Genomic DNA, 27,553 nt, shown 5'->3' with positions numbered 1-27,553 from the left:
TAATGTGACAACCAAAAATGTCTGAAGGTATTGCCACATGTCCCCAGGGAAAAGAAGCCTCAGCCAATTCTATAGGGAGCTCTTCATAGATGACACAAATTGAGGCACAAGGGCCAGTCCTCTGCACCCGATCTTTGACCAATCGCTGGATGCAGCCTGTCCCAGGGGAGAGAGCATAATCTTAGGCAAGACAAGCAATTCCTGGCTGAGGATATTCCTGGGGTGGATGCACTGTGTTCTGTCAAGCCTCCTGGTAGCTGGAGAAATGGGTGCTTCAGTCTAGAAGAGGAAGTCTAGGTGGTGTTTGGCAGCACCCACAACATGCACAATGTAGCTGCGCTGTAACAGGGAGAGGTGCCAGGCTCTCTCATCTGCCATAGTGCTTGAATTTCAACCTCCCTGCAAAGTTCTTTATAAGGCTTAGATATAAGTATATGAAGTAACTGCCACTTAGTAGAGGCTCAATAAATAGTAGATCTTGTCAATATAACAAGGGAAGCATTATGGGTTTTAGTTAATAATAATGTATCAATGTAAGTTCATCAGTTTCAGCAAATGTACCCAGCACCATTTCTTGAAGTGATTATTCTTTCCTCCTTGAGTGGATTTGGCACCATGTCAAAAATCAATTGGCCATAGGTGTGAGGATTACTTACTGAATTTTCAGTTATATTTCATTGGTTCATATATCTGCCTTTGTGCCAGTGCCATGCTGTTTTGATTCCTGTAGCTTTGTAATTAGTTTCAAAATTGGATACTGAGAGTCCTCTACCTACTTTCTTCTTCATGATGATGGTTTTGGCTATTCAGAGCCCTTTGCCCTTCCACATAAATTTCCCATATAAAACTCAGGTACTGATATGACAGATTTCCTTAACTGCTGGGAGCTAACAAAAATAAACCAATATAAAAAGTACCTTTCACAGTCTTTGCAAATTGGCTGTTCTTCCACTGGTGTTGGCTTTCAGAATTTAGTCCTCATATCAATAATATCACCCCAAGGTAAAAGTGGAGTGTAGGGTCCTCTCCACATCTTTTCCTTCCCTCCTCCCTCCCTCCCTCCCTTTTTCTTTCTCTCTCTCTTTTTCCCTTCTTCCCTTTCTCCCTCCTTCCCTCCCTCCCTTCCTCCTTTCCTTTTTTTTTTTAGATACCAAGAATTGAACCCAGTTCCTTGTACATGGGAGGCAGGTGTGCAAACCACTGAGCTACACCCACTCCCCTCCATATCTTTTCTGAGCCTGCATCTTGTTCTGGGTTTGTGTTTTCTCATCACCTTAGGAATTTCTTCATTTACAAGAATCTGCATGCTGCCTTCATTCTCTATGGAAAAGACTTTCTCTGCCTTTGGTGTACTCTATTTTATGTCTTAAAGCTGGTAATCCTTTGCTCCAGGCCACTTCTGCTGTTTCTTACATGCTTTAGCTATCTGCAAGCTGCGTTTGTCTGCAGGGACTTTAGCTATCTTCAAGCTGCTTTTGTCTACAGGGAAAGTTCTGGGAAGGCCAGCCTGCCATGAGTTTCCTGGTTCAGTCTTTCAGCTTGCTACCCGATAGCTTGGTACTGACATAAAGCCACCCCAGTGCATAGAGGTTACTCTGCTCCTTCTGGAATAGGGCCAGGGCCCCACAATGGGAACACAGGTTGTTCTTCACTGCATTGGGAGTGGTGGGGTAGAGGACAGCTCTGCACCATGAGCTTCTCCTACCATTTGTTAAAGCTCCTTTTTTTTTGATTCAGTACTCACACAGTTACTGCAACCTTTAACTGTTCTCCAGAGTTCTGAGGAAGATGGCTATGCCCATTTTAGCTAGTCTTTCAAAGATTCTGTTGGGAAATGGCACTCTGAAGTATCTTACATTGCCATCTTGTTCAGCTAGAACTCATAAATAATTTTATTAAATGAAGTCTTTTATCTGTTGCTACTGTAAGTTAAAAGTATGTTAAAAGACTATATGATTGTATATCCACATACGGGGTTTTATTGTCATTTTGCAATTTTACTCAGGCTAATATATAGTGAGTACCTTCCATGAGGAAATCACTTTGTGAACTGAATAAGGGTCACTGGGCATATCCATGCATCCCCTGCAATGAGATTCTCTTCTTCAAGACTCTGAGCACCTGCAGGACAAGATTGTGTCTCATTTCCATCTTTATGTGTTTTGTATCTGTAACAGTGAATGCATATCATCCTGAATGTGACCTTGAATTTCATCCTAGGACATCTTATAATGGAGTTCATTTTAAGAAATAAAATCCTCAGTAGAGTGAAGTTGTTTCCCTCTATATGAATCAATATATATTAGATAGAAAAAAAATTAACACAGAAAAGTTTGCGAAAATGTCCTATGTGAAAGTTTTATTCCAGTCACATGTGGCTACTGTGAATATTTTACCTTGAATTGTATTGATAAATTATCCTTTCTCAAGGCTTTTGCTTTTCTGTTTGTCCTTCTTAAATTAGTCACCATCAACTTAGTGGATTCCATACTAACCTATAATGATTGTTACTAGTTTATTGAACAGTCTGAGCTTGCTAGGGTGAAAACAGAACAATTCAATTTTTTTCCCTCTCACTGTTTTTAATCATGCTCTTTCAAATTATGTTTTCCCTAATTTAATGAAATGTGAGACAGATATCAGAGGCTTCCAGTCATTTGCAATTATTAAAAGTCCAGTTCTGTCCAGTTTACCAATTTCATGTTTATAGCCTTATCTCCTCTTCTAACATAGGTCAGGCCTGCCTGGGGGATGAGGGGTCTTAGTCCACTCTAAGTCATTAAAAATGCTTTTTCTTTATTAAAAAGTTGTGGGTTTACAGAACAATCATGCATAAAATACAGGATTCCCATATACCACTCTAGTATTAACACCTTGCACTGGGGTGGAACATTTGTTAGAACTGATGAGAGCACATTTTAATAATTGTACTATTAACTATAGTCCAAGGTTTAACTTAGAGTTTACTTTCTGGGTAGTGGACATCCATGGATTTAAATATATATATATATTCTGTTTCCATATAGCAATCTAACATTTCCCCTTTTAATCACATTCAGATATACTCTCTAACTCCTCTTCTGGTTCTGTTTATTTAGGGTGAAGCAGGGGAAGGAGAAAGTGAAGGGGACATGCACCTAATATTTAAGGTATTACCTTTAATATCAACAATAATAATAATAACCAAAGTGGATATAATGTGCCAGGTTCTTCTGTTCCCAGCAATTTTTACTTATTTAACTCATTTAGTGTAGGGTTGGTGTCTTTATTTCTGTGGTTGTTACTGAATAGCAGGCCCCCAAATACTGGCTCCCTGGGAAGATAATCTACCGATTCGGGGGTGGGGGAGGCTGTGGGCTAAAGATCTCCTCATCGCACAGATTATTTGAAGTGGTAGGTCCATTTCAATTTCACCCCTTCCAGAGTCCCCTCAGCTCCCCCCTCCAATGGTATAGTCCACAGCCTCCTTTAAGATGTTTGCTCCGGGTGGGATGGTGTCGAGAAGTTTCAAGGCCACTGTTGTCAATGATGCCCACCTGACCTGCAGAAAGTTCACATATCCTTACCCTAAAAAATCATGGGACAGCAAGTGCGTCACCATCTCCCCCACTGACTTCCTTTTTAAAATTTTCCCTTTATCTTTTTCCAAATCTTTTTACCCTACTGAAATAGGGACTACTTCCTTCTTAGCAGATACGCGCAATATTTGTAAGAGATTCTCTTTAAAATTGCCAACAAATTTATTTGTCTTAGGTGTGAGATGGGGAGTAGCATTCCTGACAACTTTAACAAACTCATTCTCTCTCACACTATTTTGACAATTCTTTCTCTCTCTCTCTGTCTTTCCTTTCTTTCTCTCTGTCCACAGTGAGATAGTGAAGCAGGCTAATAAGACAGGGAATCAATAGATGGATCTGGAACCTGGAAAGAAATCCACATGGACATCAATAACCCCAAGATGGCTGCTGGAAGACCCTCCCCAAGATTCTGCCACTCGGAAGAAGGCTTTCTCTGGAAGCCAGGAGAAGCCCAGGATATTCACCAAGGACTTTATCATTGGGCCCTCCTGAGAGATTGATGGGAGAAATAAGCAATCAAAATGGTGAACAGCTGGAATTCTTCACCTGCCATTAGCAAAGGGGTGGGATAATCAACAGTTCAAAAAGCAGGCACAAGGCCTGAGCTCTCTCTCATGTGCTTTGGACCTGGACTCCAGCTGCCTTCTCCCCTGCTTGGATCACCACGCAAGTAAAACCTGGGCATTTATAACCTATAATGGGAAATTGTAGTCTGTAAATCAGCCCTCTCTATCACTTTTCAGCCCCTTCCTGTCTACCAGGGACCCCTACTGTTATTTTCACATTTCTCTGCCCTCCCTACCTGAATAAATTATTGGCCTAACTCACCCAGCATGCTCTTGAAATTCATTTCTGCAGTATAGCCAAGAACCTAAATAAAATCCAGTAACAATACTATGAGATAGAAACCAGCAGTGCCATATGAGGATCAATAAAGTGCTACAGAATTCAGAGAAGAAACCCTTCTTCCAGAAGGGTCAGGGAGGGAAGATTTCTTAGAGATGGAATTTGAGCTGTCCCTTAAAGAGATAGAATTTACATATCTCATGACTAGGAGAATGAGCATTCCAGGTGGAGGAAGTGTCAAGTATATTTATAGAGGAGAGAAAAAAAATGGGTGATAAGATTTGATGGGTGTATGAGATAGTCAAAGAGGAATTGTGGGAGATGCAGCTGGGGGAAGGAGGGCCTTCAATTCCAGGGTAAGGAATTTAGATTTTGGTAATAGGCGAAGAGTGAAAGGAGAAGGGAGAAGAGGGGTAGAAGAGAGGGCATTGTTCAGGCAATATCTGATGGTTGGGGAGGGAGGAAAGCAAGACTGGAGGGGGAGGAGAGATTGAAAGTGTCACTAAGGAGCACTGGAGGGAACAAGGTACTGAACACAAAAGGTGAGATAGCAAAAAAAGCCAGAGATAAAGGACTGAAGGCATTACAGAATAATCAAATGTACCAATGAATGATGGAGCCAGTGAATAAATGGAGAAAGGGAGATTTAGAGATAGGAAGGGTGGTGGTAATGGTGGAATTTCAGTGTATTCATAAGGGTTAGTTTCAATTAAAACAAAACAAAACTAAACTAATATTAGAGATTTGGTCTTCTGTGCAGTGGTAGAGAATGAAATGGCACCATGGCAGTTAGACTCGAGAAGGGAGAAGGGAAAGAGAGAAAGGTGTTATAGGCTGTGAGACTAGAGGGGTGGACAGGCTGGAGATTATGGAGAATGAAGAGCACAATTGTGAATGGAATTTCCACTTAACTGTGTACTTGAATGTCATAGAAGTTACCACAATAAAATTTTCTTAAAAACTTATTTTAAAGAAACTTTAGATTCCATGACTGTTACATAAAAAATATAGGGGATTCCCATATGCCCCAGTCCCTCCCCCGCCCACCCTTTCCCACATTAACAACATCCTTCATTAGTGTGGTACATTTGTTACATTTGATGAACACATATTGAAGCACTGCCACTAACCGCAGATTATAGCTTACATTATTATATTATCTATCTCTCAGAATTTTAAGTTATAACAAAATATATAATGGCCTGTATCCGTCATTGCAAAGTCATGCAGGACAATTCCAATGTCCCAAATAAAATTTTTAAAAATAACAAAAACATAGAACCATATTACACAAGGGGTGAACCCAGATGGAAACTATGGATTATAGTTCATAAAATAATTATAGGTTCATTAATTGTAACAAAGATACCACACTGATGCAAAATATTATTAGTAATAAGAAAACTGTGTGTGAGGGGGGTATGGGAAACCTGGATTTTCCTTTGTGGTTTCTCTGTAAACCTGCAACTGCTCTAAATTTTATTTTTTGTTTTTAAAGAGTGAAGGACACAAGAATTTAAGAGGCAGGAATGTTGAAGGCGGAGGAAAAAACATGTGGTTCTGGATCAGATGGCCCTGTCATACAGACCCAAACTCTCCACAGGTATGTGAATTTAGCAGGACACTAACTCATCTGTAAAATAATGCCACTGCCTACTTTATAGCATAGTTGAGATGAATAAATGGAATTTTATATACCACACCCCCACTCACCCTGGTATATTTGTTGACATATATAAAGTTGTTCAATAGATAGTTTATGCTTTTTATTTTGAGAGCAGTTTTTCAGATGTTGGCAGGCATCCAAACTGAAAGATGATGCGATTCTAATCTTCAGCAGCCAAAAAGCTAGGATTGTAGCTACAGATGATAAGAGGGTGTAGTTTCCTGGGTTTTATTTAACAACAATAGGTGGACAACTCTTCCCCCTGCACTGTTGAATGGGCCTAAAAAGTTTAACAAGATCAGCTATTTTTATTAATGTAGATTTTAATCAAACAAAACCACCTGTGGATGAAGTAAGTTCTTTGCAGAATTGTCTTGAAAAACAATCATTCCAGATTTAGATTAAACTCCTCAACTAAAAATAAATTAAATCTAGTTACAACAGCAACCATAAAAATTAGGGAAAAAAAACACACAAAACCTTGCTATCAAAGATTCCAGAGCCCCAATGCTTATACAACATAATTGCATCATAAAATCAAATAATCAAATAAAATTAAAATGCCTCTAGGAATTATTGTGATTTTACCAATTTGTTAGTATTCAAGTATTTCGACTAGAAACGAATGGAAACACAAGTCTACACACCAGTGACCCACATGTGGATATATTTTTAATAATTATAAAATTAGTGCTTAATACTATATCCTTTGTTTGGAAGAAAGCATTCTTTATACAGTGATTTTTACTTAGCTGTATACAATAGTTTAAGATGTGTAATATATATTTGATACAAATGAGGTGTTAGACATTAACACTGCATAAAATGGATTCTCTGGCCTATGATGTCTTGAAAGGAAGCTTTTCATCTATTAGTAAAGCTAAGGCACTAGATAGATTTCTCTCCACTACATGAATTCGTGTAATTTAAATTGAAGACATTGATCTTGTGTGATGGAAGAAGGTATGACGAAAGAAATATCTTTCAAATTCAACATATTCCCTTGGCATTTGGCAATGCAAGAGGAAAGCATTCTTCAAATCAAAGAAAATCCTTCAATCAAAACATGGGCAACATTTAGTCTGATTTCTTACCCAAACATACAGATATATAAGCATTTTCATGGTTTACTACCAAGGGTTGGAAAATTGCAGGCCAAATGCTGTCCGCTGCCTGTTTTTGGAAATAAAGTTTTATTGTTATATGACCACACCCATTTGTTTACTGAAGTCTTGCCAAAATGGCAGAGTTGTGGCAGGAACAGTACGGCATGCAAAACCTAAAATACCTACTACCTGGCCCTTTACAGAAAGATTGCTGATTAATGCATTAACCTTTGGGGCAGGGCCATGTTAAAAGCCAGACCTCCAGGAAGGGGGACCACAGACAAGTCAAGGACAGGAGTCTGACAACAGGTATCTATCTGGTCACCTGGTGTCCAGGTACAATGTTAGGCACTCGGTGGGTGCTTCTTCCCTTTGTTTGTTCAGTAAGTCTTGGGGATTTGCTCTGCCTACTGAGCAGAAAGAACAGACTACTTTAAAAGCAATTTATCCATGTTCAAAGTTTGTCAAAAGTAGTGAGTGACTTTTTCATCTGGATTTGCCAGAAGGACAAGAATCCCCTTAGCCAAATTTTGTTTTTAATATTAAATAATAAAAATACATTATAAATGATTATGTTTTCAACACATCCTAATTGTTCTTACTATATTAAATGACTTATTGGAATTTTCACTTTTTAATACCAGCTGGGGGCCTTTGTGTTTAATTGGTTGAGAAATGAGATGATTCTAACCAGTTTTCATTTGAATCACTGTTTCTGGCATGCCCACGAAGTGGCAAATGGGATGCCAGGTGCTGGGAGCCAGAGTGAGCTGTGTCATTTTATTTTACTTGTCAGAAAACTTCTCCCCCATGTATCCCCACTTTGCTATCAGCAGGAGTATGAGAACACTTGCCCTAATGGCGAGAGACTTGGCCCTTTCCAGAATTTCATGATTTTTGAAAGAAGAGGCATAAAGTCACCGCACACGCAGGGAAGGAGAACTGCAGGATTACACTTGCATGAGTTCTGAAGTCGAGCTCCAGGTGATGGTGAACTCCAAAGGTCACGGATCCTCTCCAAAGCGATCTTAGAGGAAGGAAACAGCAACAGGCAGCTCCAGGGGTGAAATAAGCCACTTGAATTTGTGTTTGACTCTCAAAATTATGTTTAATGAAGAAATGAATGATATACCAGGTGAGTTCTGACCATTAGGTATTTTTCTTCATGTTGCTTTTGTTTTTCAGAAATGAAAGTAAACACAAAAAACAAATTCTTGGGTATAAGACCCACCCCATCCCCTTTCTTCTGTGAATATATTTGTGCTAAATGAACAAAAGAATAAGGATTATTTTTGGGAAGAAAAGAGGATTCTGGTAGAAATTAGACCAGAGGTTCCTTTTGCATCCATCTGTCAGAGTATTTTCTGGATCCCCCAAATCAGACCCTTCTACAGAAGGTGTGTGCTGTTAATATCTTCATGCTCCGTGGATTAATTTTACAATCAGTATGAGATATTTTAGTAGCTTTTTCTAGAAGTTAGGCGGTTTGTTAATAATTTACAAACCCCAGAGAAGTACAAAGTATTTGATTCTTATATTTTAGTCCAGACACAAGAAGTCAGCTGGTATTTTAGATGTTGACAGAGCTATTTGTTTAAAATGATAACCAATTTCAGGTGATTTAGAGGTCATAAGAATTATAATAAAATACCAATTCCATTTCTTCCTGTACCTCTTTGCAAATGTGAGACAAAGCAGAGTTTTATAATCTTTTAATAACTCATGTAACAACTGTGGTTCTGGGTGTATCTCAAAGGTAGGTTTCTTTTAAATTATAAAGGATTTTGTGTGTTTAAAATCCTAGAGAGAAAAAAAAAGAAAAACCAAGTTTAAATATAGCATATTAGTTCATATTTAAAGAAATAGACGAACGTTATGGGTATAAAGGTATATCTACTATGAGAATTTTACAGATAAAAACCAGCACATATTTAATTAAATCTATTTTATCAGGAATTAATTAAATACTAAGAGACAATGTACTTTGAAACTCTGCCCAGAGAATACAGAAATAAGAGTGAAAATTAGAGTGAGATAAATCTTGCTTGCTCAAGTATGAGCTCTGGTTTTTTCATTTGTAGATTTACTTGCCTAGAATTTTTATAACTAAGCATTCAAAATGTACAGTAAAGATATAATATATTAAACCCAGAAGACATCTATGGTATTGTACAATGGCTCATCAATACCCATTGCAATCACACCTTTTTTTTTTCTTTACTAGGGAGTCTGTAAAAAGTAAAAACACAATATGCCAGCACCCCTCTCACCTAGGGGTCACCAAGTGTGATAGTTCTGGCAATTAAAATTTAAATAGAAGTTGCTGATATAATCACTTCTCCTTCTCAATCCCTAGAACAAAGAGGTAATTGCTGGAGGTAGAGCATTCATCTTGTGACCTATAAGAATAAATTACTTTCACTTATATATAAGAATATTGAGAACCAGAAAAGCTAAATGAATAAGGTCATATAACAAATTAGTATCTAAACTGGGACTTTAACTCAGGTCTCTTACCTTTCAGTGCAGTATTGTTTTCATGGCATACTGCCTACTACCCTGCTCATTTCTCCCTTCTTTTCCATGAATATTAGGTAAAAATCTAATTTTTAAAATAGCCTTTTATTTCTCACTTCCTCCCTCAAACATGCTGTCCTTCTTTTTAAGCGGCACACACTGACATTTTGTTTTAGGAGGCTTCTTGGTCAATAACAGGTGTTTATCTCCCTTCGCCTTGTGTCAGGAATCAGAGAATACAATACTTCAAAATACTTTTAGAAAAGGAACAAGTAACCTGCACTGTGTGTTGGTATAACCACATATAGCATATTCTAAGTGACTTTAAAACATAGGAATTTAACTTACCTCCCTAGTAGAATATAATTTAAGAAAAAAAAGACACTACATTAAATTCTTAAATTGTTTTCTGTAATAATGTTGGTGGTGGTAGAGTTGGTATTATAACTCTGATAATTTGTCCATGTATTATGGGATATAACAAATGATAATTGTATTTGTATAGTTGAAAACTGGAATTCTCATTGATCACATTTGGAGAATACTAGGCATTCAATTCCTTATTTTAAAAACTGGTAAATAAAGAGGAACATGAGCAAAATTTGGTTAGATCTCAGAGCGTTTAATTTAATCAAATATTGAATTGGGAGACTCCAATCACCACGAGGTGGAGAGAAGTCCTACTAAACAAAGAAAGCAATAGATTTTTATAGGTAGAATAAATACATTGGGAGAGAATTTCTTTTGGTTAGTGCAGTAGAGGTGGTTGCTTAAGAATGAGGAAATTAGCGGAGATAATTGATAAATATCTGGCTGCATTTAAATTTGGTCTCCTGGGAAAGCCAGGCATTTAAAGGAAATAGAAACTTGCTTAAGTTTTTATAGTTTTGCTAAGGTAGGACTTAGAACTGGTACTTCCTTGTTGGGCCTACTAAATTTTATTTATCACATTTATTCTGTCTTCATATAGCAGTTATACCTCAGATTAATGAACTATCAATAAGGAAATGTTTCTCTTTAGAGAAGTGTTTCAACAGGTAGATGAGGAAAGAATGATAGAAGTAGAGGACTGCTATGGCAGTTTGAGATTATTTATGAATCACCAAAAGAGAAAGATAATGTTTGTAAACTAATCTATTTTCTGGGAATAGTACCCTTTGATTGCATGAAATCCAGAAGAGATGGTCTTTGATTAGATTACCTATTAAGATTAGGCTTTTTGATTTGACTACAAATCAAAAATCCCTGCCCCCTTGCTGGGTCTAATATAAACAGACACTCACTTGAGAAGACACAGAGGAGAGCTTTGTCATTTTTGATCCTGCCATGTGACAGAAAGAAGGCTCAAACAGCTAAAGCCCCAGGGAGAGAGGGCCATTTGCCTGATAACTTACAGCTGACCTTGGGAAGAGAGCAGAGACTGATAAAAGAAGCCCCGAGGGACAAGCCCTATGCCAGCCTTCAGTTGAGATTGGGAAGGGACTGGGCCCAGGAAGCCTGAAGAGGAAGGAGAAGCCCAGAGCAGAAGGCTAGAATCCAGCAGAGATCGCCTGCCATCTTACTTCAACATATGGCAGCTGACTTTGGTGAGGAAGCACCTTTTATGATACCCTGAGTTGGACTTTCCACGGCCTTGGGACTATAAGCTTTTATCCCAAATAAATCCCCTTTATGAAAGCCAACAGCTTTCTGGTACTTTGCACTGGCACTCCTTTGGCAGACTGATACAACCACCATTTAGTTATGGAAGCAATGATTACCAGTGGCTGCTAACATCACAAAAGACACCTATATCCTATATATCTCCTATTGAAGTATACAACCCTAACTATGAAGTCTTCTTGCCTCCCCGCCCGCCCCCCCCAAAAAAATTCAAGTCTGAGTCTCATGAAATCCCTAGATCTAACTGTACAATTTACCTGGGAAATAGAAACGTATTAAATGACATGAGGGGATGCATTCAGCAATATTCAAACTGTGGGTAACTACAGGAAAAACAACTCATTTTCTTCAATAAATTACATTGCAAGGTTAAAAACAGAAGTAGAGAAAGAATCTATGGATTAAAAGATATAAGAAAAAAGAGAAAAAAGTAAAGAGATGTAGGAGATATATCAACCAATTGCAATGTATGGACCTCCTTTGAATGCTGTTTTGAACAAATAAGCTTTAAAAACTAAAACAAAAAATTGCATGACAACTGAGAAATTGGAAGATTGGCTAATAGATGAATATTAATATTTATGTGTGATAATGGTATTGTGGTTATATTTTTAAATGCCTTTGATTTTAAAGGGACTACACCAAATATTTATGGATGAAATGATGTGAAGTCTCAGATTTCCTTTAAAATAATCCTGGAGCTAGGGGAAGAGAAAGACAGATGAAACAAGATTGATCTTTAATACTTGTTGAAGCTGGGGGGATGGGTAAATGGGGGTTCATTAACTATGCTCTCAACTTTTGTACGTTTGAAATCCTCCACAATAAATTCTTTTAATTATAAAGTTGAAAGTACAATATTGTAAGTGGGAAAGTATGGCTCATGTTTCACAAGTCATTGACAAAAATAAAATTAAAATAAAATGGTCTAAATTTAAAAAAAAAATTTTGTAATGGTTATTGTACTCACAGATCTTGCAATTGAATTACCCTGTATCTCACAGAGAAAGGAAAATGACAGAATCCCACCCACACAGGGAGGAGAACTTTGAGAGTGAAAAATCAAGCAGGGAGTCAGCATTATGACTAGAAAGTGGTGTGGATTATTATTTATTTCCTTTCTTCCTCCATTCTTAACTTATTTCTTTCCTTTTCTCTCTATCTCTCCCTTCCTTTCTTTCTTAAGTCATCATTCTGAGGGACCATATATTTTTCGGTACAATCTACTTCCTCTGGCATTTCACTTCTAACTTTGGAGAGCATATTTAAAAAACAAAGCCTATTAATTGGGCTAATGACCCACTAAAATACTAAAAAGAAATTGATTCCCTTTTAAGGCTTAACATGAAAAGCGCCAGAGGCCATCTGACATACCTTGTCAAACCCCCCCTGTGGATCCCAACTGAGGCCAGTATAGTTCAGAGCACTTTGATCACAGCCTGATCTCAATTCAGAAAATTTCTGGGTGACTGGATTAATTTTGTGATTCTATGAAAACTTCTAAACTCTTCCGAGTGAATCTTGTGTATTCAATGTGGTGTCTTAAGAAACTGCATTTCATTCACATCACAGATCCAGTGTGATCCCTTCCTCCTCAACAGTCTTAGGGCCTAGGCTATTTGCAATATCTGGAGTCATTTTTGCTTGTCATGACTTAGGGGAGTGTGTGTGTGTGGGGGGGGGGGTGGGCGGGAGTGTACTCCTGGAATTGAGTAGGCAGAGGCCAGCAATGTTGTCAAACATCCTACAATGCAAAGGACGGTCCCCCACAACAAAGAATTATCCAGCCCCAAATGTCATTAGTGTTGAGGTTGAGAAATCTTGCTAGGACAAGGCTAGAACTGAAGACAACTTTAGCTCTCAGCTGATGAGGGTAACTCAGAAGAAGACAAAGATAAATTAAAAGGCCTTTGTTCCATGACCTTAGCCACCAAGTGCCTTCTTAATGTTTGGTAGGATGGGAATATTTTATTCCACATTCAAGAAATACTTTCAATAAAGGTAGGAGCAAATATGGAGATACATGTTGCTGGTTTTCTAAAGAAAAATATGCTTTCAGGAAGAGTAAACTTCAGAATAAGGTGACTCCTATAATAGAGCTGGAATAATGATTTTTAAAAAGTTAAATTTTGGCAAAATTTGTAAACGTCTGAGATACTGATAAGAATCACCTAACAAGCTAAATCTATGGAAATCTAAGAGATTCTGATATAGAGCCCTAAGGAATTCTGAGAACCAGTACTCCATTTCTCAAGAAAAGGACTTAAACTCTAATAACTTGGAAGACCTACACCCACTCTATTTCTGAACAAATAATCCAGAAGATTGAGTATCTATCTGTAGTGGGTTGAATTGTGTCCCACCCCTCCCCAAAAGGTAATGACTACATAGAACCTCAGAGTGTGACCTTATTTAGAACAAGGGTCTTTGCAGATGTAATTAAGGTAAGAATTTTGAGATAAAATCGTCTTGGATTAGAGTGAAAAGGAGAAGACACAGAGAAGAAGACCATGTGAAGACCAAGGCAAAGACTAGAGCTATGTGGTCTGAGCCAAGGAACATCAAGACTTGATGGCAGGAAGAGGACTTGGCCCAATGGTTGGGGCACGTGGGAGGGCCACGGTTCAAACCCCGGGCCTCCTTGACCTGTGTGGAGCTGACCCACCCATGGTGCTGATGTGTGCGGGGAGTGCCGTGCCACGTGGGGGTGTCCCCGCGTGGGGGAGCCCCGCGCGCAGGGAGTGCATCCCCTAGGGAGAGCTGCCCAGGAGTGGCGATGCATATGGGCGGAGAGCTGACGCAGCAAGATGACCCAGCAAGGGGAAACACAGATTCCCATGCAGCTGACAACAACGGAAGCGGGCAAAGAAGAATGCGCGGTGGGTGGATATAGAGAACAGACAACAACTGGGGCAGGGAGGAAGGGGAGAGAAATAAATAGCTAATCTTAAAAAAAAAAAAAGACTTGATGGCAGCCACCAGGAGCTAAGAGAGAGGCATGGAATAAAATCTCCCCAGAGTCTCCAGAAGGAACTAACTCTGCCAACGCCTTGATTTGGGAGTTCTGGCCTCCAGAAATGTGAGACAATAAATCTCTCTTGCTTTGAGCTGCCAAGTCTGTGGTAATTTATGACTTCTTTCCACAAAAGCAGAATGTCTTAGTTCCCTAGCGCAGCTTTAACAAAGTACCACAGACTGGGTGGCTTCAAAAAACAGATACTTATTTACTCACAGTTCCGGAGGCTGTAAGCCTGGGGTGAAGGTGTTAGTAGGACCGTGTTCCCCCTAAACCTGTATAGGGAGGAATCTGTTCCATGCCTCTCTCTTGGCTACTGGTGGGGGCTTGCTGGAAATTCATGGCATTCTCTGCCTCCGTCTTCACATGGCATTCTCGTGTCTGCCTCTGTCCAATATCTTCTTCTTGTAAGGACAGTCATATTGGGTTAGGATACATCCTATTCCAATTTGGCCTCACTTTAACTAACAGCATCAAAGAATCTATTTCCAAATAAGATCACATTCACGGGACCAGGGGTTAGGATTTGAAAATCTCTTTTTGGGGGACACAATTCAATCCATAACACAAAGGATATTCCATATCCCTAAAATTTCCAAATGCCTTGATTAAGGAAACTCCCACAACCATAGATCTACTGGAAATGATCTTAGCCAATTGCTTGGTCAACCTTCCAGGAAGCAAGGTACCTGGGTCCCTGCTCCACCTCTGATTTCCTGTGAAAACTTGCATCTCAGTTTCATCATCTGTAAAATGGAGCTGGCAGTCCCTGACCTAGTGCTACTAAGGACTGATAGGATAATAACTGAAAGCACCATAAGAAAAAATAATGATACGGTAAAAATCACTTTCTATCATTGCTCTACTGTTGCCAGGCATCTTTATCATGTCATCCTGGACCAAGGAAAGAAGAAAACATTTATTTAGCTCCTTCTAAATACTTGTGGTAGGTACTAGTACAAAGGAAAAATCTACCACTTCCATACAATTACTTTGCTTCCCTGCCTTCTTCCCTAAACATATACATTCCATAAATATATGTAAAAGTTACTCACATTTTCACTCATTGTGGTGGCTTTAGATGTAGAACTATTCTTCCTGTTGTGGAATATAAAAGACAGTATTTACTAGATTATTGCTTTCAATTCTGAAAAACACATATCCTCTTTTAGTTAATGTTACTCTGTACATTTGCTTGGTAGGATGTCAAGCTTTTATCTTAACCAGGTAGAACAAGAGGTAGCAATCATAACTGAATTTCTTTTATTTATAGACAATATTCATGGAGAAAGATATGCATGAAACCATTGCATCTAAATGTAACCAAGGGTGAGTATACTAAAGATTTTTGGTGGACTAAACAGATCAGAGACAGTTATCAATTTATTACCATTAAACATTTTGAAAGCTTGATTTTAAGTTGATTATTATAGTCTCAAAATAAATTTTGGGGGTTTGAAAGTTTTATGTAGTAGCTCAGGTTTCAGTTAATCATTTCCTTATTCAACAAATGGTGTGGACCATGGATTTGAGGACTGGGAGGAGATGGGTCTAATAATAAAGACATTACCTACCAGATTACTGTGTGGGTTGACAGAGACACTGTAATTAAGGGAAGACAAACTCCACTCATCCCAGCAATGCCAACCTTTCCCGTTCTGTAAGATGATGTCCATTTTCTGCTCAAAACTCTCCACTGCCTTTCCATTTCCCTCAATAAAAACAGAGTGGCTCACGCTTGCCCTGGGGGCAGGAGGAAGGAGTATGCAAGCAGGCCCACTCTGAACTCACCCCCTTTGCTGCTGCTTGTTCTTGTAAGTTGGGTCTTATCCTGGTCTTATACTGGGGTTTTATGTGACCAGAGCTGAACAGGAAGCTGGGGATAGGAAATCAACAGCAGCCAAGTCTTCAAAAAACTTAGGGAATGACAAAGTATCTGAAGCCATAGCAGCTGGGAGTAAAGGAGTTCCCTTCAGCCCAAAGTTAGGTCTGCCATTTCCATACATATAAGGACAGTCACAAACCACACACATATAAATCAAGGACTTTGGTGATCTCATCCAGATCTCATACACCAATGACTCCTAAATTTCTATCTCCAGTTAAGATACTCCCCCAAACTCCAGATTCATACGTTCAGTTACTAATTATCTCTAATTGGTGTCTAATAAAACACCTCAAATATTAAAATTTTGAAACACTCCTAACCTCTCCAAACACCTCACCGTCACTTCCAAACCTCCTCCCCCTAAAATCTCTCACATTTCAGGAAATGGTAACTATACTGCTCATAATCTTGGCGCCATCTTTGATCTCTCTTTTCTCACCGCCCACATCCAACTAGTCAGAAAATTGTGAAAAAGATATCCTAAATCCTGTCATTTCTCGTCATCGCTAGCACTAACACTTTGGCACCATTATCTCTTGTTTAGATGATTGCAGTAACTTCCTACCTGGTCTTCCTGTGTCCATCTTTTGCCACCTGTGACAGTTTGAAGTTCTTTTATGAATCCCCAAAGAGAAAGATTTTTTTAACTAATCCATTCCTGGGGCTATGAGACCCTTTTGACTGGACTGTGCCAGTGAGGCATGACTCAGGTTGAGTCTCTGCCCTCTTGCTGGGTCTGATAAAAATTAAGACACACACAGAGAAAGAGAGACAGACAGGAAAAGGGAGCTTTGCCATTTTTTTACCCTGCAATGTGAAAAGAAGATTCGAGGATCACTAGCAGCCAAAGCTTAAGCACAAAGCTCCCATTAGGCTCGGCCCATGGAGTAGCTCAAGGCTGAAGACACAAGCCATATGCCTGACAGCTCACAGCTGAACTCAGGAAGCAAGGGGAATAGCTGAGACTGAGCGAGGGGGCCTGGTAAGAGACAAGTCCTATGACTGCTTGTGCAGAGCTGAGCTTCAGAGACAATAGATTCTGAAGGGGAAAGTAAGGACCTCAGTAGAGATCAGTGGCCATCTTCACCACGTGGCCAGACACCAGGATCAACAGTAGGTGACCTTTGGTGAGAAAGCATCTCCGCTAATGTCTTGATTTGGACATTTCACAGCCTCAGAATTGTAAGCTCTTACCCTAAATAAAATACCTTTATAAAAGCCAACCCATTTTTGGTTCTTTGTACCGGCAGCCCTTTGGCAAACTAAGACACCACCTTATAGCTGGTCATCAACAGAGCAGCCAGGGTGAGCCGCTTAAGGTTAAGTGCTATGATGCTACCCCTCTGCTTTCAAAACCCTCCAATGACTTCCATCTTATTCACAACAAGAACCAAAGGCCTCAAAGTTGCCTAGAACGGTCTCCACAAAATCTGGCCCTGGCTACTTTGGTGTCCTCATTTCCTCCTCTTTGCACTTCTCTCACTTTGATCCAGCCACACTGGTGCCCTTGCTGTTCCTCAGATACTGCATGCATGCTGGGCCTCTGGATTTTTCCATTTGCTCTCCCCCCTCTGCTTGAGGGGGATATTTGTATGACTTGCTCCCCTACCTCCTTCAGGTCTTTCTTAAACACCACCTTTTCAGTGAAGCCTTCCCTGGTCACCTATTTAAAAGGCCATTCTCTACTCCTACCCTAATACATTCTCTTACCTGTACTATTTTTCTCCATATTACTTATCACTTATCTGTTTTCTTTCTGCCTTTCTCTAATAGACTGAAAGTTATAAAAGGCAGAGGGTTTTGTCTGTTTTATTCAATGTTGTTTCCCACAGTTCCTAGCACCATGCTGGACACAAAATAGGTATTTAGTAAATATTTGCTGAATGAAAAATATGATTGTAAAATTTATTTCACAATTTTCAATTTAGCGAAATATAACACATACATTGGTTAAAGTAGTATTTTAGAAATTTACTGGTCATATTTCTTCTTTAGAAAATCAGTCATTCTCAAGTAGGCATGAAACATGAATTGGGATATATTTCTCAAACTTGAGTAACTTCCCACAGAATTAAACCTATTCAGACAACACAAATTCAAACTTTATTTTTTAAACTAATGAATAACAAAGTTAGCTGCTTTAGGAAAGAAGGCATGGATTTTAAAAAGCATACTTACTGGAAGGAGGTTTCTTCTACAAAAGAAAATAAATATGTATCATTAATGCAAGAGTTAGTAAGGTATGACACAGATTCATATAAAAATGGGTTTTAGCTTAATTTCCTTTTCTTAATACTAACATTTGTACTGTCTAAATCAGGAGTTGGCAATTTTTTTCTGTAAAGGGCCAGATGGCAAATATTTTAGGTTTTGCGAGGTAGGAGGCAAAATCAAGGATATTATGTAGGTACTTACACAAAAAGAGAGAATACAAATTTCTAAAAATTTTATTGAGGAAACTCATAATAATAATGACTCAGTACAAATTCTTATAACACAGGTCTATTATGAGAAGAATGGAATTATTTTGGGGAAGACAACCATTTCTCTAATTTGGGTTTCAAAATTAATGCTCCCTATCATCAAATTAATTGCAAATGGTCATCTGTAAAAAACCATTCTTACCTTGGGAACTGTGATGGTTTGGAGCTGTGCACCCCAGAAAAAACATGTTCTTAAACTTAGTATATTTCTGTGGGTGTGAACCCATTGTGAATAGGACTTTTTGATGAGGTTACTTTAGTTTACCTGAGGTTGTGGCTTACCTCAAACAGGATGGGTCTAAATCCCATTACTGGAGTCCTTTATAAGCAGAATGAAATTCAGACAGAGAGAGAGAAAGCCACAAGAAGCAAGAAGTTGAAATGAAATGGAACCCAGAAGAGAAAAGAAGAGAAGAGAGAGACCAGAAGAGTCTGCCATATGTATTGCCATGTGACAGATGAGCCAAGGACTAAGGATCAGCGGCAGCCAGCTCCAGAATGCTAGTTTTTGGGAAGAAGATTAAATCAGGATGGTTCTTAATCCTATTATGGGAATCCTTTATAAGAAGAATGAAATTCAAAAAGAGAGAGAGAGGGAAATTCAGAGAGGGAGTAGTCAAAAGATGAAAGCCAATAGCCAGAAGAAGAAAGCCAGTGGAATCCAGAAGAGAAGGAGAGGCCGGGAGAGGCTGCCATGTACATTGCCATGAGACAGAGGAGTCTAGGACCAAGATCACTGGCAGCAAACCCCAGAATGCCATTCTTCAAGAAGAAAGCATTGCCTTGATGAGGTCTTGATTTGGACTCTTCTAGCCTCAAAACAGTAAGCCAATTCCCATTGTTTAAGCCAACCCACTGCATGGTTCTTGCTTAAGCAGCCAAGGAAACTAAAACAAGAGCCTTAGTAACATAGATGACAAATTCGGTGCGTGGGCTACAATTTACTATAAATGCAAGATGTAGAAAATGATTCTCTTCGACAGGTTTTCTGTCAGTTGAAATTAGCTAACAGTCATATCCTATGAATTCCTAATATCCAAGTTGTCTCTTTAATCAATTCAGCATTTAAGAAAAATTTGTTTATTGAGTCCTCATTGAAAATTCTCAGATAGGTATTCTTTGAAGTATAGATAACAATGACTAGAATTTTGAATGAGTGATCTTATCTGTGTGTACTCTCACTAGTGACCAGTAGGTGGACTCAGCTGGATTCCTTTAATAAAGTTACATCACACTGGACTAGATTGGAGCACTAAATACAAAAACAATTATTAATTCACAAAGTAGTTATTTTTAATTATAGGGTATCTCTTTGAAAGCATTTTCATGGAAACATTTCATGACAGATAATATCTAGTTTATAAGTATTATGAGAAAACCCTAAAGTTCTATTTTTATGAAGTATTTCACTGGACTTTTTGGAGCTCTGCAACTCTTGAGTGCTCAGGTAATTTTAAAGACTGGGGGTGAAGAAATGCACTGAGAATAAAATAGATTATTTAAAAATCTCATTCACTTACATCAAACCCTAATGGGGGGTTAAGAGTTAAAAATGTCTGTGGTAGGTGAATTGTGTTCCCTCAAAAGGTATTTTCAAGTCCGAACCCCTAATACCTGTGAATGTGACCTTATTTGGAAATAGGATCTTTGTAGATATAATTAGTTAAGTGTCTAAGGTGAAATCATCCAGGATTTAGAGTGGGCTCTAGAGCTAATGACGTGTCCTTAGAAGAGAGGAGGAGACACACAGAAACACAGAAGGCCATGTGAAGATGGAATGACGCAGCTCTAAGCTAAGGATCACCAAGGATTGCCATAAGCCACTCGAGGCTATGAAGGGCAAGGAAGGAATCTTCCTTAGAGCCTTCAGAGGGAGCATGGCCCTATCAACACCTTGATTTTGAACTCTCAAACTGCGAGAGAATACATTGTTGAAGTTTGAGGCAATTGTTCAGCAATTGCAGGACACTAATACAAACTCGAAACTTGAAGAATAAAAACCTTATTTAGAAGCAATGCTATTACAGTAGGTTTCTAGTTTTTATTAAACAATTCTTATAGTTGTGCTAAATTTGCTATTCAGCAATTCACTGTTCTGCACTGATAAAACATGCACTGATTTCTTGCGATGAAATTTCTTCTAAAACTAGAAAACAGTTCCTTCTTAAGATCCACAATTCCCACCTTAAAAATAAAAAGATCTTAAATACATGTAAATGTACATATAAATATCTGTCCACATTGAGTACCTCTCAGCATCACTTTGTTGTAATGCTCCAAGGTTGCCTTCTGTGATGTTTCCTGGGAACTGGCAATGAGGCACTTCTACCTTTAATCCCTATTTTTGTCAAGTACCTGCATGCCATCTTGGGCATTTTCTACTACAGAAAATCAATGAACAAAAAATTCTCCAGAACTGTTTAGAAATTCTTGGGCAAACAGTGTCTCATATGAAAACTATAGGTCCACGGGAAATCATCTAACAAAGAAAGATGAAATTCACTTACTTGAAAAGTAGCCTTTCCTCTGAGCATAGCACACGCCAAGGCCACAAACAGAAATCACTAAGGCCACAACTACCACAGCTGCTATGATGCCACTTACGTTGAGGTCATCTGGAATGTAAAGTAAACTGCATGTACATTCACTTACATTTCTTAAACTGATGAAATTTTAAAAGCTTTCCTTCCCAGCTGTACTACATATATGGATAGTTTAATGCTTTTGAAGCCTGTCCAACTATTAACAGAACTAAGTTTGTAGGAATCTGAAGTTTTAAAAAGTACTAAGATCCAGAAATAAAATTTATGCAATTTGCTTTCATTCATTTGGAGGTGTAATAATTCATAGAACAGATTGGAGCAATTTTGGAAGTTCAGTGAGTTCAAGTCTTTCACTACCAACCCTCCTCCCAAAAAATTTACTTAAAACTTCTCTACATAATCCTGTGTCAGTTTTACAAATAGTGGAAAACTCAGTCAGCCCTGAAGAAAGCTTGTGCCACTATTAATCCATAAAAATGTCAGAAACATCTTCCTTATTGAATGATGTTAGTGTGTGTGTACTCACATACAGGCATATATGCTATTAAACTGTTCTCCCATTGAGTTCAAAATAAATTAAATCTCTGAGGCTTTTCCATGTTGCTATTAAATCACATCTCCTGTATCCTAACAAAATTGGATTTTTTGAGTCCATGTTTGAAATCACTATCATCTAACCAACATGTAAGATTTTTTCAGATACTGATTCTGTTGCCTAAGAACTAGGCATTGGGAAAAAATTTTGAGACCAGAAAGGTTTTATTATTAGGCTTAAATAATATTTCTAAAAATATATTTCCCCAAAAGCACAGTGCTTTGAAAATATCTAATTATTGTTGGGAAAAGGCTATAAAATATTTTCTCCAAGTTATTTAATCATATGTTAATAGATACTTGCTTTTAAAATATGAGGCCCCTTTGAGGAACTGCACCCTTAAAAAGTGCAAATTATTTACGTGATGTTAATAAATGGAAGTATCTAAATGACAGAAGAGTGTGACTCACGAAATTCTTTTGGGCAAGATGTAGAAATGTAACTTTGGGCGTAAGGTCCAAGAAACCACCACCTACCACAAGGTCCTTAAGATGTTTCCCTACATTTTCTTCTAGTAGTTTTATGATCCTGGCTTTTATATTTAGGTCTTTCATCCATTTTGAGTTGATGATTCTTATATTTGGAGTGAGACAGAGTTCCTTTTTCATTCTTTTGTTTTTGAAGAGACTATTTTGTCCCAGTAATGTAAAACTTGGTAAAAAAAAACTTGGTAGATTTGTCAGAACCATTTGGCTGTAGAGGTGAAGGTCTATTTCTGGACTCTCAGTTCTGTTCCATTGATCAGTGGGTCTATCTTTATGCTAATACCTTGCTGTTTTGACCACAATAGCTTTGGAATATGTTTCAAGGTCAGGCAGTGAGAGTCTTCCCACATCACTTTTCTTTTTTAGGATGTTTTTGGCTATTTGGGTGCCCTTTTCCTTCCAAATAAATTTGGTAATTGACTTTTCTGTTTCTATAAAGTAGGTTTTGGTAATACCAATTGGTATTGCATTGAATTTATAAATCACTTTGGGTAGGACTGACATCTTCATGATTTATATTTGTCTAATCCACGAGCTCAGAATGTTTTTCCATTTGTTTAGGTCTTCTTTGATTTCTTTTAGCAGTGTTTTGTAGGCCCTGTACATTTTTGGTTAAATGGATTCCTAGGTATTTGAGTCTTTTTTGCTATTGTAAATGAATTTTTTTTCTGATTTCCTCTTCAGATTATTCACTACTAGTGTACAGAAACATTACTAGTGTTTTGCATGTTGATCTTGTATTTGCCACTTTGCTGAAATAATTTATTAGCTCAAGATGCTTTGTCAGGGAAGCGGACTTGGCCCAGTGGTTAGGGCATCCGCCTACCACACGGGAGGTCCGCGGTTTAAACCCCGGGCTTCCTTGACCTGTGTGGAGCTGGCCCATGCGCAGTGTTGATGCGCGCAAGGAGTGCTGTGCCACGCAGGGGTGTCCCCACGTAGGGGAGCCCCACGTGCAAGAAGTGCGCCCTGTAAGGAGAGCAGCCCAGCGTGAAAGAAAGTGCAGCCTGCCCAGGAATGGTACCGCACACACAGAGAGCTGACACAACAAGATGACGCAACAAAAAGAAACACACATTCCCGTGCCACTGACAACAACAGAAGCGGACAAAGAAGACGCAGCAAATAGACACAGAGAACAACAGACAACCGGGGTGGGGTGGGGGTGGGGGGGAGAGAAATAAATAAATAAATAAATCTTAAAAAAAAAAAGATGCTTTGTCATAGACATTTCAGAATTTTCTAAATATAGGATCATGTCATCTGCTGATAGTGAGAGTTTAATTTCATATTTTCCTATTTGGATGACTTCTTTTTTTTTTTCTTGTTTAATTGCTCTAGCTAGAAGTGAGCATCCCTGTCTTGTTCCTAATCTTAGAGGGAAAGCTATCAACATTTTCCAATTGAATATGATATTGACTGTGGGTTTTTCATATAGGCCTTTGGTCATATTGAGGAATTTTCCTTCTATTCCTATCTTTTGAAGTGTTTTTATCAATAAAGGATGCTGGATTTTGTTGAATGCCTTTTCTTCATCAATTGAGATGATCATGTGTTTTTTTTCCTTCAATTTGTTAATGTGGTGCATTGCATTAGTTGATTTTCTTGTGTTGAACCAACCTTGCATACTAGGTATAAATTCCACTTGGTCATAGTGTTTAATTCTCTTACTATGCTGTTAGATTCTATTTGCAAGTATTTTGTTGAGAATTTTGGCATCTATGTTCATTAGAGAGATTGGTCTGTAATTTTCTTTTCTTTTTTAAACAACAATCTTTAATTTAGCTCATGAATCTATGAGTGTGCAACTTGGTAGGACCAGTAATTCTTCTGTTGGGCTTGGCTGGGATGACTTGTGCCTTTGGGTCAGCTGCCAGTTAGCTGGACAGCTCTGCTTCAAGGCTGGCTCACTGTGTACTGGGGTTCCACATGGGAACAATATGTAATTTTCTTTTTTCTGCATTTCTTTATCTGGCTTTGCTATTAGGGTATTGTTGGCTTCATAAAATGTGTTGGGTAATTCTCCTTCCTCTCTTAATTTTTTGGATAGGATTGGTGTTAATTCTTCTCAAAATGCTTGTTCAAATGCATCTGTAAAGTTACCTGGTCCTGGACTTTGATTTGTTGACAGATTTTTGATGACTGATATTGACTCTTTAAATGTGATTGGTTTGTTGAGTTCTTGTAGAGTCAATGTAGGTTGTTTGTGTGTTTCTAGGAACTTGTCCATTTCATCTAGGTTGTCTAATTTGTTGACATACAGTTTCTCATAATATCCTCTTATGATCCTTTTTATTTCTATGAAGTCAGTTGCAACAAGCCTCCTTTCGTTTCTGATTTTATTTATTTGCATCTTCTCTCTTTTTCTTTGTTAGTCTAGCAGGGGTTTAGCAATTTTATTGATCTTCTCAAAGAACCAGCTTTTTGTTTTGTTGATTTTCTCTATTCTTTTGTTCTCAAGTTCATTTATGTCTCCTCCAGTCTTTATTACTATTTTCCTTCTGCTTGCTTTAGGAATGGTTTGCTGTTCTTGTTCTAGTTCCCCCAGTTGTTCAGTTATGTCTTTCAGTTTAGCTCTTTCTTCTTTTTTAAAATAGTCCATTAGGGCTATAAATTTCCCTCTCGGCACTACCTTTGCAGTTTCCTATACATTTTGTTAAGTTGTGTTCTCATTTTCATTTGCATCAAGATATTTACTAACATCTCTTACAATTTCTTCTTTGACCCACTGCCTGTTTAGGAGTGTGTTTGTTTAGCTTCTACACAATTGCCAAATTTCCCCTTTCCTATTATTGATTTCCAGCTTCTTTCCATTATGATCTGAGGAGATGTTTTGTATAATTTCAGTCTTTTTATATTAACTGAGACTTGCTTTGTGACCCAACATGTGGTTTATCCTTGTGGAAGATCCATGAGCACTTGAGAAGAATGTATTACATAACCTGCAGATTTGGGATACAGCATTTTCTATATTATAGTCTGTTAGGTCTAGCTTGTTTATCATATTTTTCAGGTTCTCTATTCACATTTAATGATGTGTGTGACATGTTGAAATCTCCAACTATTATTGTAGAGATGACTTTTTCTCCCTTCAGTTTTGCCAGAGTTTGCCTCTTGTATTTTGGGGTTCCCTGGTTAGGTGCACAGATATTTATGTCTATTACTCCTTCCTGGTGGATTGTCTCTTTTATTAATATATAATGTCCTTCTGCATCTCTTGTAACTTTTTTTTTCCACTTAAAGCATGTTTCATTTGATATTAGTATAGCTACCCCTGCTCTTTTTTGGATACTGTTGGAGTGGAATATCTTTTTCCAACCTTTCACTTTCAGCTGATTTGTATCCCTGGATCTAAGGTGAGTCTCCTATAAATAGCATATGGATGGCTCATGTATTTTCAATCCATTCTGTCAATCTATATGTCTTTTGATTGGAGAGTTTAATCCATTCATACTCAATGATATTACTCTATATGCATTATTTAGTTCTACCATTTTATTCTTTGGCTTTCATATTTCTTATCTTCACTTCATCTGTCTTTTTACTCTTTTGGTTATCCTTTCTGATAGTCTTCCCTTCTATATTCTCCTCCAATTCTCTCTCTCTGGTCTTTTTCTTTTGCACTCTAAGGCTCCCTTTATTTTTATTTTTAATTTTTTAAGGCTCTCTTTAATGATTCTTGAAAAGCCAGATTCTTTTTTATGAATTCTCTTAGTTTCTGTTTATTTGTGAATAGTTTAAACTCACTCATATTTGAAGGACAGTTTTGCTGGATAGAGAATTTTCAGCTGGCAATTTTTTTCTCTTTCATTATCCTAATTATGTCATATACTGTCTTCTTGCCTCCATGGTTTCTGATGAAAAATCTGCACTAAGTCTTATTGGGCATCCCTTGTATGTGATGGCTTGCTTCTCCCCTTGCTGCTCTCAGAATTTTCTCTTTATCTTTGGTGTTTGACATTCTGAGTAGTATGTGTTTTGGGGTAGGTCTATTTGGATTTATTGTGATTGGGGTGTGCTGTGCTTCTTGGACATGTAAATTAATTTCTTTCATTATAGTTGGGAAATTTTCAGACCTTTTTCCTCAAATCCTCTTTCTCCACCTTTTCCCTACCCTTCTCCTTCTGGAACTCCTATGATATGTATGTTATTGCACTTCATGTTATCATTCAGATCCCTGAGCTACTGCTCAATTTTTTCTATTCTTTTTTCTCCCTGTTCCTTTCTCTTCAATTTCAGCTGCTCTGTCTTCTGTATCACTTATTCTTCCTTCTGTCATTTTGAGTATGCTGTTGTAGGCCTCTAATGTGTGTGTGTTTTTTTTAAAAAGATTTATTTATTTATTTAATTCCCCCCTCCCCCGGTTGTTTGTTCTCTGTGTCTATTTGCTGCGTCTTGTTTCTTTTGTCCGCTTCTGTTGTCGTCAGCAGCACGGAAGTGTGGGTGGCGCCATTCCTGGGCAGGCTGCACTTTCTTTTGTGCTGAGTGGCTCTCCTTACGGGGCGCACTCCTTGCGTGGGTGACACCCCTGCGTGGCACGGCACTCCTTGCGCGCATCAGCACTGTGCATGGGCCAGCTCCACATGGGTCAAGGAGGCCTAGGGTTTGAACCGCGGACCTCCCATGTGGTAGATGGATGCCCTAACCACTGGGCCAAGTCCGTTTCCCCTAATGTGTTTTTTAAAAAGATTTATTTATTTACTTTATTTAGCCTCCCCTACTCCTTCAAGACGGTTCTCTCATCTGTCTGCTCATTGTTTGGTCACCTTCTCCAAGAAGCACTGGGAACTGAACCCAGGACCTCCCACATGAGAGGCAAGTGCACAATGGCCTGAGCCACATCTGCTCCCCATGGGCTGAAGCATCTGCTGGCTAGTGGCATCTAGCTCGTTGCGATGAGAAGTGGCATCTAAGCTAGTTGCAGTGGGAGATGGTGTCTGCTCATCTTCTTTTAGGAGGCAATGGGACCCGAACCCAGGACCTCCCATGTGGTAGGTGGGTGCCCAACTGTTTGAGCCACATCTGCTTCTCTCTAATGTGTTTTTTTTTCAATTTTTAAATTCATTTTTAAAAAATATTACATTAAAAAAATATGAGGTTCCATTCAACCCCACCGCCCCCACCCCACCACTCCACCCACAGCAACACTGTCTCCCATCATCATGACA

The 27,553-nt window shown here is 38.5% G+C and overlaps 1 protein-coding gene and 1 long non-coding RNA gene across 3 annotated transcripts in view; one reads left to right on the top strand and one right to left on the bottom strand.

The window, feature by feature from the left end:
• The first annotated feature begins 783 nt into the window (after window positions 1-783).
• LOC131278290 (uncharacterized) lies at window positions 784-4,406 on the top strand. The gene is made up of 2 exons (XR_009185610.2): window positions 784-3,149; window positions 3,869-4,406. It is a non-coding gene; the product is annotated as an uncharacterized lncRNA (long non-coding RNA).
• Window positions 4,407-6,395: 1,989 nt separating this feature from the next.
• JAM2 (junctional adhesion molecule 2) overlaps window positions 6,396-27,553 on the bottom strand; it is a 99,431-nt gene continuing 78,273 nt past the window's right edge. For both annotated transcript variants that reach the window (XM_058296119.1, XM_058296120.1), the window contains exons 7-10: window positions 21,270-21,377; window positions 18,458-18,473; window positions 15,447-15,489; window positions 6,396-8,996 (exon numbers count right to left, since the gene is read on the bottom strand). In XM_058296119.1, the coding sequence (XP_058152102.1) occupies window positions 8,964-8,996; window positions 15,447-15,489; window positions 18,458-18,473; window positions 21,270-21,377 (200 nt within the window). In that variant the 3' untranslated portion in view covers window positions 6,396-8,963. The remainder of the gene's footprint in view (window positions 8,997-15,446; window positions 15,490-18,457; window positions 18,474-21,269; window positions 21,378-27,553) is intronic.

The sequence above is a fragment of the Dasypus novemcinctus genome, chromosome 4, assembly GCF_030445035.2.
Source record: "Dasypus novemcinctus isolate mDasNov1 chromosome 4, mDasNov1.1.hap2, whole genome shotgun sequence".
In the NCBI taxonomy this organism is placed as follows: domain Eukaryota; kingdom Metazoa; phylum Chordata; class Mammalia; order Cingulata; family Dasypodidae; genus Dasypus; species Dasypus novemcinctus.
The sequence above is the reverse complement of the archived record's forward strand: the minus strand, read 5'-3'. Positions and strand labels throughout refer to the sequence as shown.